This window comes from Saccoglossus kowalevskii, chromosome 5 (assembly GCF_978046115.1).
Source record: "Saccoglossus kowalevskii chromosome 5, keSacKowa6.1, whole genome shotgun sequence".
Classification (NCBI taxonomy): Eukaryota; Metazoa; Hemichordata; class Enteropneusta; family Harrimaniidae; genus Saccoglossus; species Saccoglossus kowalevskii.
In genome coordinates, this window is record NC_140645.1 from 5965827 (window position 1) to 5983076 (window position 17250).

General features: G+C 32.8%; 1 protein-coding gene across 2 annotated transcripts in view; it reads right to left on the reverse strand.

The window, feature by feature from the left end:
• Positions 1-5392: 5392 nt before the first annotated feature.
• LOC102800469 (sodium-coupled monocarboxylate transporter 1-like) overlaps positions 5393-17250 on the reverse strand; it is a 66055-nt gene continuing 54197 nt past the window's right edge. For both annotated transcript variants that reach the window (XM_085499078.1, XM_085499077.1), the window contains exon 15: positions 5393-8026. In XM_085499078.1, coding sequence (XP_085355204.1) covers positions 7943-8026 — 84 coding nt within the window. In that variant the 3' untranslated portion in view covers positions 5393-7942. The remainder of the gene's footprint in view (positions 8027-17250) is intronic.

Below are 17250 nucleotides of genomic sequence, written 5' to 3' on the forward strand. Positions count from 1 at the left end.
CTGGTCCTAACATATGTGTGTATTAGATCTTGGTCCTAACATAGGTATGTATTAGATCCTGGTTCTAACATAGGTGAGGTTTAGATCCTGGTATTAATATAGGTAATGGTTAGATCCTGGTTCTTACATAGGTATGTATTAGATTCTAGTCCTAACGTAGGTACGTATTAGATCCTGGTCTTAACATGGGTATGTATTAGATCCTAGTCCTAACATAGGTATGTATTAGATTCTGGTCCTAACATAGGTATGTATTAGATTCTGGTCCTAACATAGGTATGTATTAGATACTGGTCCTAACATAGGTATGTATTAGATCCTGGTCCAAACATAGGTATGTATTAGATACTGGTCCTAACATAGGTATGTATTATATCCTGGTCCTAACATAGGTATGTATTACATACTGGTCCTAATATAAGTATGTATTAGATAATGGTCCTAACATAGGTATGTATTAGATCCTGGTTCTAACATAGGAACGTATTATATTCTGGTCCTAACATAGATATGTGTTAGATCCTGGTCCTAACATAGGTGAGGTTTAGATCCTGGTCCTTACATAGGTATGTATTAGATCCTAGTCCTAACATAGGTGCGGTTTAGATCCTGGTATTAATATAGGTAAAGGTTAGATCCTGGTCCTAACATATGTATGTATTAGATCTTGGTCCTAATATAGGTATGTATTAGATCCTGGTTCTAACATAGGAACGTATTAGATTCTGGTCCTAACATAGCTATGTATTAGATCCTGGTCCTAACATAGGTGAGGTTTAGATCCTGGTATTAATATAGGTAATGGTTAGATCCTGGTCCTTACATAGGTATGTATTAGATCCTAGTCCTAACATAGGTATGTATTAGATTCTGGTCCTAACATAGGTACGTATTAGATCCTGGTTCTAACATAGGTATGTATGAGATTCTGGTCCTAACATAGGTATGTATTAGATTCTGGTCCCAACATAGGTATGTATTAGATCCTGGTCCTAACATAGGTATGTATTAGATCCTAGTCCTAACATAGGTATGTATTAGATTCTGGTCCTAACGTAGGTATGTATTACATACTGGTCCTAACATAAGTATGTATTAGATACCGGTATTAATATAGGTATGTATTAGATTCTGGTCCTAACATAGGTGAGGTTTAGATCCTGGTATTAATATAGGTAAAGGTTAGATCCTGGTCCTAACATATGTATGTATTAGATCTTGGTCCTAACATAGGTATGTATTAGATGCTGGTTCTAACATAGGAACGTATTAGATTCTGGTCCTAACATAGATATGTATTAGATCCTGGTCCTAACATAGGTGAGGTTTAGATCCTGGTATTAATATAGGTAATGGTTAGATCCTGGTCCTTACATAGGTATGTATTAGATCCTAGTCCTAATATAGGTATGTATTAGATTCTGGTCCTAACATATGTGTGTATTAGATCTTGGTCCTAACATAGGTGAGGTTTAGATTCTGGTCCTAACGTAGGTACGTATTAGATCCTGGTCTTAACATGAGTATGTATTAGATCCTAGTCCTAACATAGGTATGTATTAGATTCTGGTCCTAACATAGGTATGTATTACATACTGGTCCTAACATAAGTATGTATTAGATACTGGTCCTAACATAGGTATGTATTAGATCCTGGTTCTAACATAGGAACGTATTAGATTCTGGTCCTAACATATATATGTAATAGATCCTGGTCCTAACTTGGTGAGGTTTAGATCCTGGTATTAATATAGGTAATGGTTAGATCCTGGTCCTTACATAGGTATGTATTAGATTCTGGTCCTAACGTAGGTACGTATTAGATCCTGCTCTTAACATGGGTATGTATTAGATCCTAGTCCTAACATAAGTATGTATTAGATACTGGTCCTAACATAGGTATGTATTAGATCCTGGTTCTAACATAGGAACGTATTAGATTCTGGTCCTAACATAGATATGTATTAGATCCTGGTCCTAACATAGGTGAGGTTTAGATCCTGGTATTAATATAGGTAATGGTTAGATCCTGGTCCTTACATAGGTATGTATTAGATCCTAGTCCTAATATAGGTATGTATTAGATTCTGGTCCTAACATAGGTACGTATTAGATCCTGGTCCTAACATAGGTATGTATTAGATTCTGGTCCTAACATATGTGTGTATTAGATCTTGGTCCTAACATAGGTGAGGTTTAGATCCTGGTATTAATATAGGTAATGGTTAGATCCTGGTCGCTACATAGGTATGTATTAGATTCTGGTCCTAACATAGGTACGTATTAGATCCTGGTCTTAACATGAGTATGTATTAGATCCCAGTCCTAACATAGGTATGTATTAGATTCTGGTCCTAACATAGGTATGTATTACATACTGGTCCTAACATAAGTATGTATTAGATACTGGTCCTAACATAGGTATGTATTAGATCCTGGTTCTAACAAAGGAACGTATTAGATTCTGGTCCTAACATATATATGTAATAGATCCTGGTCCTAACTTGGTGAGGTTTAGATCCTGGTATTAATATAGGTAATGGTTAGATCCTGGTCCTTACATAGGTATGTATTAGATTCTGGTCCTAACGTAGGTACGTATTAGATCCTGGTCTTAACATGGGTATGTATTAGATCCTAGTCCTAACATAAGTATGTATTAGATACTGGTCCTAACATAGGTATGTATTAGATCCTGGTTCTAACATAGGAACGTATTAGATTCTGGTCCTAACATAGATATGCATTAGATCCTGGTCCTAACATAGGTGAGGTTTAGATCCTGGTATTAATATAGGTAAAGGTTAGATCCTGGTCCTTACATAGGTATGTATTAGATCCTAGTCCTAACATAGGTGAGGTTTAGATCCTGGTATTAATATAGGTAAAGGTTAGATCCTGGTCCTAACATAGGTATGTATTAGATCTTGGTCCTAACATAGGTATGTATTAGATCCTGGTTCTAACATAGGAACGTATTAGATTCTGGTCCTAACATAGGTATGTATTAGATTCTGGTCCTAACATAGGTATGTATTAGATCCTGGTCCTAACATAGGTATGTATTAGATCCTAGTCCTAACATAGGTATGTATTAGATTCTGGTCCTAACATAGGTATGTATTACATACTGGTCCTAACATAAGTATGTATTAGATACTGGTATTAATATAGGTATGTATTAGATTCTGGTCCTAACATAGGTGAGGTTTAGATCCTGGTATTAATATAGGTAAAGGTTAGATCCTGGTCCTAACATATGTATGTATTAGATCTTGGTCCTAACATAGGTATGTATTAGATCCTGGTTCTAACATAGGAACGTATTAGATTCTGGTCCTAACATATGTGTGTATTAGATTTTGGTCCTAACATAGGTATGTATTAGATCCTGATTCTAACATAGGAACGTATTAGATTCTGGTCCTAACATAGATATGTATTAGATCCTGGTCCTAACATAGGTGAGGTTTAGATCCTGTTATTAATATAGGTAATGGTTAGATCCTGGTCCTTACATAGGTATGTATTAGATCCTAGTCCTAACATAGGTATGTATTAGATTCTGGTCCTAACATAGGTACGTATTAGATCCTGGTCCTAACATAGGTATGTATTAGATTCTGGTCCTAACATACGTATGTATTAGATTCTGGTCCTAACATATGTATGTATTAGATCTTGGTCCTAACATAGGTATGTATTAGATCCTGGTTCAAACATAGGAACGTATTAGATTCTGGTCCTAACATAGATATGTATTAGATCCTGGTCCTAACATAGGTGAGGTTTAGATTCTGGTATTAATATAGGTAATGGTTAGATCCTGGTCCTTACATAGGTATGTATTAGATCCTAGTCCTAACATAGGTATGTGTTAGATTCTGGTCCTAACATAGGTACGTATTAGATCCTGGTCCTAACATAGGTATGTATTAGATTGTGGTCCTAACATAGATATGTATTAGATTCTGGTCCTAACATAGGTATGTATTAGATCCTGGTTTTAACATAGGTACGTATTAGATCCTGGTCCTAACATGGGTATGTATTAGATTTTGATCCTAACACAGGTATGTATTAGATCCTGGTCCTAACATAGGTACATATTAGATCCTGGTCCGAACATAGATATGCATTAGATTTTGGTTCTAACACGGTATGTATTAGATCCTGGTCCTAAGATAGGTATGTATTAGATTCTGGTCCTAACATAGATATGTATTAGATCCTGGTCCTAACGTAGGTATGGCATTCTTATAGCGAAGCCATCTTTGACCAAATAAAGAAAACTGGTCCAGGGATGTCTGAGATACAGCTCCAGATGCACACACGTGCAGAGACTGAAGCACATGTCCCTGTTTTGGACTACATCCAAACAGGGACTAATTAATCTCAGAGTCAACTTGCCTGATTGATCACAATCATCTGCAGACAATAACCATTTCAAGGTCTCATAGGGGTAAAATCTCATAGTGATTGAATCTCTGTGTCTCATCCAGAATTAGGTCCACCAGTAGCTATTTTAGGTCCACCAGTAGCTATTTTTCAAACATCCAATCATAATGCAACAAGCCATGCATGGCACAGTCACCGTTAGTTATCGAATTTAAGATATATAGTTCTGTTTATAGTAATATAGCTGGAATATAAACATGTCAGGAATATGATTATGATGATTGTTTAACGTTTAAATGATTGACATTTGTATCTGATCGTCATACGAGTATTGAGAGATATTGCTCTGGAACAGCATTAATTAAAATAAAATCAGCCATTTTGAATACATGTATAATGAATATATAAAATTTGAACATAGTCAGTCAAAGCATGTCAGAGATATGGCACTAGAAGCCCATTCATTAAAACAAAATGGCCACCATTCGGCCATTTTTATTAGGATCGTCAAACCAATATATCTGTATATCTATGACGAGATGTATAATAAATATTTAAAATTTGAACATAATCAGTCACAGCAAGTCAGAGATATGGCACAAGAACCACATTTATTAAAAGAAGATGGCTGCCTATAATGTCCAACATATATACCAAGTTTGAACAAAATCCATCTGTAAACAGCCGAGAAATGCTTGATTTTGATGATTTTTTTTAGCACAAAAATGGCTGCCATTTGGTCATCTTGAATCAGATCGTGGAACAAATTGAAGTGCATATGTATAATATCATGTATGATGTATGTGTGAAGTTTGATTGTGATTGGTCCAGGCATATCAAAGATACAGGTCCGGATGCATGGACACACGGATGCTCAGAGATCAAAACATAAGTCCCCGTTTTCAGACTGCATCCGAACAAGGACGAATGAGCAGAGATCAGAGCATAGATAACATCCTTAACACACTTTGTAGAGTCAATGATAACCAGTGTATTTATGAATGTTCTGTTTATTACTATAGTAATAAAAAAAGTTTTCAAATAGGTCTAGAAAAAAATCTAAATAACACATAATCTCAAACTGAGGAACCCTACTTAGGTACAAACAATAGTGAATTATTATATAAAGACAAAAATTAATTAATTAATGAAAAAAAATTCCAACCCCATCAATGCAGTATCAAACATATATAGATGAATGTTCACATCCTTGTATAAAAATATATATACAAGAATGGAATGTATTCTCACTGAAGACAAGATAGAATAGTAAATACACATGCAAACTGAATGCAAATACCATCCATTATAATCTTGCTGCAAAAAATAATAACATTAAGTCGTCTTTAAAATGCTGTACGGACAAGTTCGAAAATGTAAATGTGTTCAACTGTAAGACAAATGTCTATTAAGAAGATGTGCATCACATTTACATCACTCTCATTTGCTTACATTGGATGTAGCAACAATTTAGCATGTATCAGAATAGAACGAGGTCATTAAATGCAAATGATGGAATGGATATTGTTTTGGTTGCTATGACTATGACTTAATTGTCACTACAAGCAGGCAAAGATGTATAATATGGTTATCATTCAGATATCAAAGAAAGTGAGAACTCAGGCGGTACGGAATTGCATCTAACTCTACTACATGTCGGTTGACACAATGCTAGCCATACTGACTTTATGAAAACCTTGCATATTCTTGGAATAATCTCATACCATGATTCATGTCAATATCTATCTATCTTTTATCTTCTGACTGAATGTGAGCACAACCTTTCAGACTGCACCACTGCATATACACATTACACATATTGGATGGAACCAAAATAGAAGATAACTGTGATAATAGCATCCTCAAGTGAGTACTGTATTTGCTTTATTGGTAGTACATGCACTTACATAAATTACAGAGATTTCTCTATGGTAAAGATAAGTAATATTTTAATGATTTAGTATGCAACCACTGCAATTTCCCATTCATATGCACTTTATCAGATAATAGAGCAAATACGGTAGTGTGAAATATGGTTCACTCAGCCTGAGAATTTCTAAATAATTTTTTAACATTCTAGAAATCTGCAATCCTAAAGAATGATTAACCCTTAATTTTAAAGATAAAATTTCAATTAATGTAGACCTGAGATTGTATGGTGACAGTGATTAGACAACACATGTTGTAACCATTTATGCGACAATACAAATTCTACTTCATAACATGCATGGTTAGATCCAGGTTCTAACATAGGTATGTTCGGTGAGATCTGGGATCTAACATAGGTATTCCCGGTTAGATCTGGGTTCTTCCATAGGTATGTCTGGTTAGATCCTAGTTTCAACACAGGTATTTCATGTTAGATCCTGGTCCTAACACAGGTATGCCCAGTTAGATCCTGGTCCTAACACAGGTATGCCCAGTTAGATCCTGGTCCTAACATAGGGATGCCAGGTTAGATCCTGGTCCTATTATAGGTATTCCATGTTAGATCCTTGTCCTAACACAGGTATGCCCAGTTAGATCCTGGTCCTAACATAGGGATGCCCGGTTAGATCCTGGTCCTAACATAGGTATGCCAGGTTAGATCCTGGTCCTAACATAGGTATGCCAGGTTAGATCCTGGTTCTAACATAGGTATGCCAGGTTAGATCCTGGTCCTAACATAGGTAAATAATTCTACATACAGTATTAACCCAATATTATAACTTGAGTCACAAAACCATCAAAAATAATATTTGAAAATTCTATCCTAACTTGATTAAAATAACACTTACAGTTTACTGTAAAACGTGTCTTTTTAGCTAATTTAGCTAATCTATAATTTCGCTAAATTAAGATGTCGCTAATTAGAATAGAGTATATTCTCACAATAAGATTATTGGAACTTTAGCTAAATTAAGATTCAGTTAAATTCATGTATTGAGTCAAATTCGCTAAAATTGTATGTAGCTATTTCAATGTATTTTACAATATTTTATGAAAAAATGACTGAAAACACACAATAGCTGCAAACATAGAGTGTGAAGCAAGAAAATAACACTGAATATATGGCAAGGTAAATATTATGTTGAATCAAACATATATACATGTGTTTATACAGTCCATCAATCAATAACTATGGGATTTTAAAAATACTTATGTGTCTAATGTGCTATTGGGGTCATGTAACCTGTCTGTAAAACAATAGTGTGTAACACGGTAAAAAAAAAGGATTTTTCCTCTTGTCCTAGGAAAATGATGGAGAGAATTTGTTTTCCGCATTAGGGATATTTAGCACCACCACAAGACACATGCTCAATGTTTAATATGTATTGAATAGTGCTTTTGAATACATGCATCAAAAATTGATTTGGATCAATAAAATATTCTCTGGAACAAAACACAAACATTTTCCTATTTACCATTTGTGGTACTGGTACAAAAGATTGCCAAAAAGATATGAAGTGTAATGTTCAAGCTGATGCACACAATGATGAGAAACATACAACATACAACAGGGTGATATGTGTGTGAAAACCCTAATGTGCTAATGCTGAAATCTTTACAATCCACTTTCATGTTGTAATGTCGTACCATTGACAACCCCATCATCAATATCTACTTGAACATTGGCATCTGACGTATCCTACAAACAGAAATGAATAGTGATGGCAATGTTACTCAGACATGTCAAAAACTCATCTTGAATGTTTACCACATAGTAATTAAAGGTAAATTTCAATACAAAACAAGATGTGTATATGTTTGAAGTGAAATATGTCATTGATTGGCTGTTTGAATTGTAATAAGTTACTGATTGGCTGTTTGAATTGTAATGTGTCATTGATTGGCTGTTTGAATTGTAATATATGTGATTGATTGGCTGTTTGAATTGTAATATGTGATTGATTGGCTGTTTGAAATGTAATATGCCATTGATTGGTTGTTTGAATTGCAATGTGTCATTGATTGGCTGTTTGAATTGTAATAAGTCACTGCTTGGCTGTTTGAATTGTAATGTGTCATTGATTGGCTTTTTGAATTGTAGTATGTGATTGATTGGCTGTTTGAATTGTAATATGTGATTGATTGGCTGTTTGAATTGTAATATGTGATTGATTGGCTGTTTGAAATGTAATATGTGATTGATTTGCTGTTTGAATTGTAATATGTGATTGATTGGCTTTTTGAATCGTAATGAGTCACTGATTGGCTTTTTGAATTGTAATATGTGATTGATTGGCTGTTTGAATTGTAATAAGTCACTGATTGGCTGTTTGAATTGTAATGTGTCATTGATTGGCCGTTTGAATGTAATGTGTCATTGATTGGCTGTTTGAATTGTAGTATGTGATTGATTGGTTGTTTGAAATGTAATATGTGATTGATTTGCTGTTTGAATTGTAATATGTGATTGATTAGCTTTTTGAATTGTAATGAGTCACTGATTGGCTTTTTGAATTGTAATATGTGATTGATTGGCTTTTTGAATTGTAATATGTGATTGATTGGCTGTTTGAATTGTAATAAGTCACTGATTGGCTGTTTGAATTGTAATGTGTCATTGATTGGCCGTTTGAATGTAATGTGTCATTGATTGGCTGTTTGAATTGTAGTATGTGATTGATTGGTTGTTTGAAATGTAATATGTGATTGATTTGCTGTTTGAATTGTAATATGTGATTGATTAGCTTTTTGAATTGTAATGAGTCACTGATTGGCTTTTTGAATTGTAATATGTGATTGATTGGCTTTTTGAATTGTAATATGTGATTGATTGGCTGTTTGAATTGTAATGTGTGATTGATTGGCTGTTTGAATTGTAATAAGTCACTGATTGGCTGTTTGAATTGTAATATGTGATTGAATTTCTGTTTGAATTGTAATATGTGATTGATTGGCTGTTTGAATTGTAATAAGTCACTGATTGGCTGTTTGAATTGTAATATGTGATTGATTGGCTGTTTGAATTGTAATATGTGATTGATTGGCTGTTTGAAATGTTATATGTGATTGATTGGCTTTTTCAATTGTAATATGTCATTGATTGACTGTTTGAATTGTCATATGTGATTGATTGGCTGTTTGAATTGTAATATGTGATTGATTGGCTGTTTGAAATGTAATATGCCATTGATTGGTTGTTTGAATTGCAATGTGTCACTGCTTGGCTGTTTGAATTGTAATGTGTCATTGATTGGCTTTTTGAATTGTAATAAGTCATTGCTTGGCTGTTTGAATTGTAATGTGTCATTGATTGGCTTTTTGAATTGTAATATGTGATTGATAGGTTGTTTGAATTGCAATGTGTCATTGATTGGCTGTTTGAATTGTAATAAGTCACTGCTTGGCTGTTTGAATTGTAATGTGTCATTGATTGGATTTTGAATTGTAATATGTGATTGATTGGCTGTTTGAATTGTAATATGTGATTGATTGGCTGTTTGAAATGTAATATGTGATTGATTGGCTGTTTGAAATGTAATATGTGATTGATTGGCTTTTTCAATTGTAATATGTCATTGATTGACTGTTTGAATTGTAATATGTGATTGATTGGATTTTTGAATTGTAATGAGTCACTGGTTGGCTTTTTGAATTGTAATATGTGATTGATTGGCTGTTTGAATTGAATTGTAATGTGTCATTGATTGGCTTTTTGAAATGTAATATATCATTGATTGACTGTTTGAATTGTAATATGTGATTGATCGGCTTTTTGAATTGTATCGAGTCACTGATTGGCTTTTTGAATTGTAATATGTGATTGATTGGCTGTTTGAATTGTAATGTGTCATTGATTGGCTGTTTGAATTGTAATGTGTCATTGATTGGCTGTTTGAATTGTAATATGTGATTGATAGGTTGTTTGAATTGCAATTTGTCATTGATTGGCTGTTTGAATTGTAATGAGTCACTGCTTGGCTGTTTGAATTGTAATGTGTCATTGATTGGATTTTGAATTGTAATATGTGATTGATTGGCTGTTTGAATTGTAATATGTGATTGATTGGCTGTTTGAATTGTAATATGTGATTGATTGGCTGTTTGAAATGTAATATGTGATTGATTGGCTTTTTCAATTGTAATATGTCATTGATTGACTGTTTGAATTCTAATATGTGATTGATTGGATTTTTATATTGTAATGAGTCACTGATTGGCTTTTTGAATTGTAATATGTCATTGATTGGCTGTTTGAATTGAATTTTAATGTGTCATTGATTGGCTTTTTGAAATGTAATATGTCATTGATTGACTGTTTGAATTGTAATATGTGATTGATCGGCTTTTTGAATTGTAACGAGTCACTGATTGGCTTTTTGAATTGTAATATGTGATTGATTGGCTGTTTGAATTGCGATGTGTCATTGATTGGCTGTTTGAATTGTAATAAGTCACTGATTGGCTGTTTGAATTGTAATAAGTCACTGATTGGCTGTTGAATTGTAATGTGTCATTGATTGGCTTTTTGAATTGTAATATGTCATTGATTGGCTGATTGAATTGTAATATGTGATTGATTGGCTGTTTGAATTGCAATGTGTCATTGATTGGCTGTTTGAATTGTAATAAGTCACTGCTTAGCTGTTCGAATTGTAAACTGTCATTGATTGGCTTTTTTGAATTGTAATATGTGATTGTTTGGCTGTTTGAATTGTAATATGTGATTGATTGGCTGTTTGAATTGTAATATGTGATTGATTGGCTGTTTGAAATGTAATATGTGATTGATTTGCTGTTTGAATTGTAATATGTGATTGATTGGCTTTTTGAGTCGTAATGAGACACTGATTGGCTTTTTGAATTGTAATATGTGATTGATTGGCTGTTTGAATTGTAATAAGTCACTGCTTGGCTGTTTGAATTGTAATGTGTCATTGATTGGCTGTTTGAATTGTAATGTGTCATTGATTGTCTGTTTGAATTGTAGTATGTGATTGATTGGCTGTTTGAAATGTAATATGTGATTGATTGGCTGTTTGAAATGTAATATGTGATTGATTTGCTGTTTGAATTGTAATATGTGATTGATTGGCTTTTTGAATTGTAATATGTGATTGATTGGCTGCTTGAATTGTAATAAGTCACTGATTGGCTGTTTGAATTGTAATATGTGCTTGATTGGCTGTTTGAATTGTAATATGTGATTGATTGGCTGTTTGAAATGTAATATGCCATTGATTGGTTGTTTGAATTGCAATGTGTCACTGATTGGCTGTTTGAATTGTAATGTGTCATTGATTGGCTTTTTGAATTGTAATAAGTCACTGCTTGGCTGTTTGAATTGTAAAGTGTCATTGATTGGCTTTTTGAATTGTAATATGTGATTGATAGGTTGTTTGAATTGCAATGTGTCATTGATTTGCTGTTTGAATTGTAATATGTGATTGATTGGCTTTTTGAATTGTAATATGTGATTGATTGGCTGTTTGAATTGTAATATGTGATTGATTGGCTGTTTGAATTGTAATATGTGATTGATTGGCTGTTTGAATTGTAATATGTGATTGATTGGCTTTTTGAGTCGTAATGAGACACTGATTGGCTTTTTGAATTGTAATATGTGATTGATTGGCTGTTTGAATTGTAATGAGTCACTGATTGGCTTTTTGAATTGTAATATGTGATTGATTGGCTGTTTGAATTGTAATATGTGATTGATTGGCTGTTTGAAATGTTATATGTGATTGATTGGCTTTTTCAATTGTAATATGTCATTGATTGACTGTTTGAATTGTAATATGTGATTGATTGACTGTTTGAATTGTAATATGTGATTGATTGGATTTTTGAATTGTAATGAGTCACTGGTTGGCTTTTTGAATTGTATGTGATTGATTGGCTGTTTGAAATGTAATATGTGATTGATTGGCTGTTTGAATTGTAGTATGTGATTGATTGGCTGTTTGAAATGTAATATGTGATTGATTTGCTGTTTGAATTGTAATATGTGATTGATTGGCTTTTTGAATTGTAATATATGATTGATTGGCTGTTTGAATTGTAATATGTGATTGATTGGCTGTTTGAAATGTAATATGTGATTGATTGGCTTTTTCAATTGTAATATGTCATTGATTGACTGTTTGAATTGTAATATGTGCTTGATTGGCTGTTTGAATTGTAATATGTGATTGATTGGCTGTTTGAAATGTAATATGTGATTGATTGGCTGTTTGAAATGTAATATGTGATTGATTTGCTGTTTGAATTGTAATATGTGATTGATTGGCTTTTTGAGTCGTAATGAGACACTGATTGGCTTTTTGAATTGTAATATGTGATTGATTGGCTGTTTGAATTGTAATAAGTCACTGCTTGGCTGTTTGAATTGTAATGTGTCATTGATTGGCTGTTTGAATTGTAATGTGTCATTGATTGTCTGTTTGAATTGTAGTATGTGATTGATTGGCTGTTTGAAATGTAATATGTGATTGATTGGCTGTTTGAAATGTAATATGTGATTGATTTGCTGTTTGAATTGTAATATGTGATTGATTGGCTTTTTGAATTGTAATATGTGATTGATTGGCTGCTTGAATTGTAATAAGTCACTGATTGGCTGTTTGAATTGTAATATGTGCTTGATTGGCTGTTTGAATTGTAATATGTGATTGATTGGCTGTTTGAAATGTAATATGCCATTGATTGGTTGTTTGAATTGCAATGTGTCACTGATTGGCTGTTTGAATTGTAATGTGTCATTGATTGGCTTTTTGAATTGTAATAAGTCACTGCTTGGCTGTTTGAATTGTAAAGTGTCATTGATTGGCTTTTTGAATTGTAATATGTGATTGATAGGTTGTTTGAATTGCAATGTGTCATTGATTTGCTGTATGAATTGTAATATGTGATTGATTGGCTTTTTGAATTGTAATATGTGATTGATTGGCTGTTTGAATTGTAATATGTGATTGATTGGCTGTTTGAATTGTAATATGTGATTGATTGGCTGTTTGAATTGTAATATGTGATTGATTGGCTTTTTGAGTCGTAATGAGACACTGATTGGCTTTTTGAATTGTAATATGTGATTGATTGGCTGTTTGAATTGTAATGAGTCACTGATTGGCTTTTTGAATTGTAATATGTGATTGATTGGCTGTTTGAATTGTAATATGTGATTGATTGGCTGTTTGAAATGTTATATGTGATTGATTGGCTTTTTCAATTGTAATATGTCATTGATTGACTGTTTGAATTGTAATATGTGATTGATTGACTGTTTGAATTGTAATATGTGATTGATTGGATTTTTGAATTGTAATGAGTCACTGGTTGGCTTTTTGAATTGTAGTATGTGATTGATTGGCTGTTTGAAATGTAATATGTGATTGATTGGCTGTTTGAATTGTAGTATGTGATTGATTGGCTGTTTGAAATGTAATATGTGATTGATTTGCTGTTTGAATTGTAATATGTGATTGATTGGCTTTTTGAATTGTAATATATGATTGATTGGCTGTTTGAATTGTAATATGTGATTGATTGGCTGTTTGAAATGTAATATGTGATTGATTGGCTTTTTCAATTGTAATATGTCATTGATTGACTGTTTGAATTGTAATATGTGCTTGATTGGCTGTTTGAATTGTAATATGTGATTGATTGGCTGTTTGAAATGTAATATGCCATTGATTGGTTGTTTGAATTGCAATGTGTCACTGCTTGGCTGTTTGAATTGTAATGTGTCATTGATTGGCTTTTTGAATTGTAATATGTGATTGATTGGCTGTTTGAATTGTAATATGTGATTGATTGGCTGTTTGAATTGTATTATGTGATTGATTGGCTGTTTGAATTGTAATATGTCATTGATTGCTTGTTTGAATTGCAATGTGTCATTGATTGGTTTTTTGAATTGTAATAAGTCACTGCTTGGCTGTTTGAATTGTAATATGTGATTGATTGGCTGTTTGAATTGCAATGTGTCATTGATTGGCTGTTTGAATTGTAATAAGTCACTGCTCGGCTGTTTGAATTGTAATGAGTCACTGATTGGCTTTTTGAATTGTAATATGTGATTGATTGGCTTTTTGAATTGTAATAAGTCACTGCTTGGCTGTTTGAATTGTAATGTGTCATTGATTGGCTTTTTGAATTGTAATATGTGATTGATAGGTTGTTTGAATTGCAATGTGTCATTGATTGGCTGTTTGAATTGTAATAAGTCACTGCTTGGCTGTTTGAATTGTAATGTGTCATTGATTGGATTTTGAATTGTAATATGTGATTGATTGGCTGTTTGAATTGTAATATGTGATTGATTGGCTTTTTCAATTGTAATATGTCATTGATTGACTGTTTGAATTGTAATATGTGATTGATTGGATTTTTGAATTGTAATGAGTCACTGATTGGCTTTTTGAATTGTAATATGTGATTGATTGGATTTTTGAATTGTAATGAGTCACTGATTGGCTTTTTGAATTGTAATATGTGATTGATTGGCTTTTTGAATTGTAATAAGTCACTGATTGGCTGTTTGAATTGAATTGTAATGTGTCATTGATTGGCTTTTTGAAATGTAATATGTCATTGATTGACTGTTTGAATTGTAATATGTGATCGATCGGCTTTTTGAATTGTAACGAGTCACTGATTGGTTTTTTGAATTGTAATATGTGATTGATTGGCTGTTTGAATTGCAATGTGTCATTGATTGGCTGTTTGAATTGTAATAAGTCACTGCTTAGCTGTTTGAATTGTAACCTGTCATTGATTGGCTTTTTTGAATTGTAATATGTGATTGATTGGCTGTTTGAATTGTAATATGTGATTGATTGGCTGTTTGAAATGTATTATGTGATTGATTGGCTGTTTGAATTGTAATATGTCATTGATTGCTTGTTTGAATTGCAATGTGTCATTGATTGGTTTTTTGAATTGTAATAAGTCACTGCTTGGCTGTTTGAATTGTAATATGTGATTGATTGGCTGTTTGAATTGCAATGTGTCATTGATTGGCTGTTTGAATTGTAATAAGTCACTGCTCGGCTGTTTGAATTGTAATGAGTCACTGATTGGCTTTTTGAATTGTAATATGTGATTGATTGGCTTTTTGAATTGTAATAAGTCACTGCTTGGCTGTTTGAATTGTAATGTGTCATTGATTGGCTTTTTGAATTGTAATATGTGATTGATAGGTTGTTTGAATTGCAATGTGTCATTGATTGGCTGTTTGAATTGTAATAAGTCACTGCTTGGCTGTTTGAATTGTAATGTGTCATTGATTGGATTTTGAATTGTAATATGTGATTGATTGGCTGTTTGAATTGTAATATGTGATTGATTGGCTTTTTCAATTGTAATATGTCATTGATTGACTGTTTGAATTGTAATATGTGATTGATTGGATTTTTGAATTGTAATGAGTCACTGATTGGCTTTTTGAATTGTAATATGTGATTGATTGGCTTTTTGAATTGTAATAAGTCACTGATTGGCTGTTTGAATTGAATTGTAATGTGTCATTGATTGGCTTTTTGAAATGTAATATGTCATTGATTGACTGTTTGAATTGTAATATGTGATCGATCGGCTTTTTGAATTGTAACGAGTCACTGATTGGCTTTTTGAATTGTAATATGTGATTGATTGGCTGTTTGAATTGCAATGTGTCATTGATTGGCTGTTTGAATTGTAATAAGTCACTGCTTAGCTGTTTGAATTGTAACCTGTCATTGATTGGCTTTTTTGAATTGTAATATGTGATTGATTGGCTGTTTGAATTGTAATATGTGATTGATTGGCTGTTTGAAATGTATTATGTGATTGATTGGCTGTTTGAATTGTAATATGTCATTGATTGCTTGTTTGAATTGCAATGTGTCATTGATTGGTTTTTTGAATTGTAATAAGTCACTGCTTGGCTGTTTGAATTGTAATATGTGATTGATTGGCTGTTTGAATTGCAATGTGTCATTGATTGGCTGTTTGAATTGTAATAAGTCACTGCTCGGCTGTTTGAATTGTAATGAGTCACTGATTGGCTTTTTGAATTGTAATATGTGATTGATTGGCTTTTTGAATTGTAATAAGTCACTGATTGGCTGTTTGAATTGAATTGTAATGTGTCATTGATTGGCTTTTTGAAATGTAATATGTCATTGATTGACTGTTTGAATTGTAATATGTGATTGATCGGCTTTTTGAATTGTAACGAGTCACTGATTGGCTTTTTGAATTGTAATATGTGATTGAATGGCTGTTTGAATTGCGATGTGTCACTGATTGGCTGTTTGAATTGTAATAAGTCACTGCTTAGCAGTTTGAATTGTAACCTGTCATTGATTGGCTTTTTGAATTGTAATATGTCATTGATTGGCTGTTTGAATTGTAATATGTGATTGATTGGCTGTTTGAATTGCAATGTGTCTTTGATTGGCTGTTTGAATTGTAATAAGTCACTGCTTAGCTGTTTGAATTGTAACCTGTCATTGATTGGCTTTTTGAATTGTAATATGTGATTGATTGGCTGTTTGAATTGTAATATGTGATTGATTGGCTGTTTGAATTGTATTATGTGATTGATTGGCTGTTTGAATTGTAATATGTCATTGATTGCTTGTTTAAATTGCAATGTGTCATTGATTGGTTTTTTGAATTGTAATATGTGATTGATTGGCTGTTTAAATTGCAATGTGTCATTGATTGGCTGTTTGAATTGTAATAAGTCACTGCTTGGCTGTTTGAATTGTAATGAGTCACTGATTGGCTTTTTGAATTGTAATATGTGATTGATTGGCTTTTTGAATTGTAATAAGTCACTGCTTGGCTGTTTGAATTGTAATGTGTCATTGATTGGCTTTTTGAATTGTAATATGTGATTGATAGGTTGTTTGAATTGCAATGTGTCATTGATTG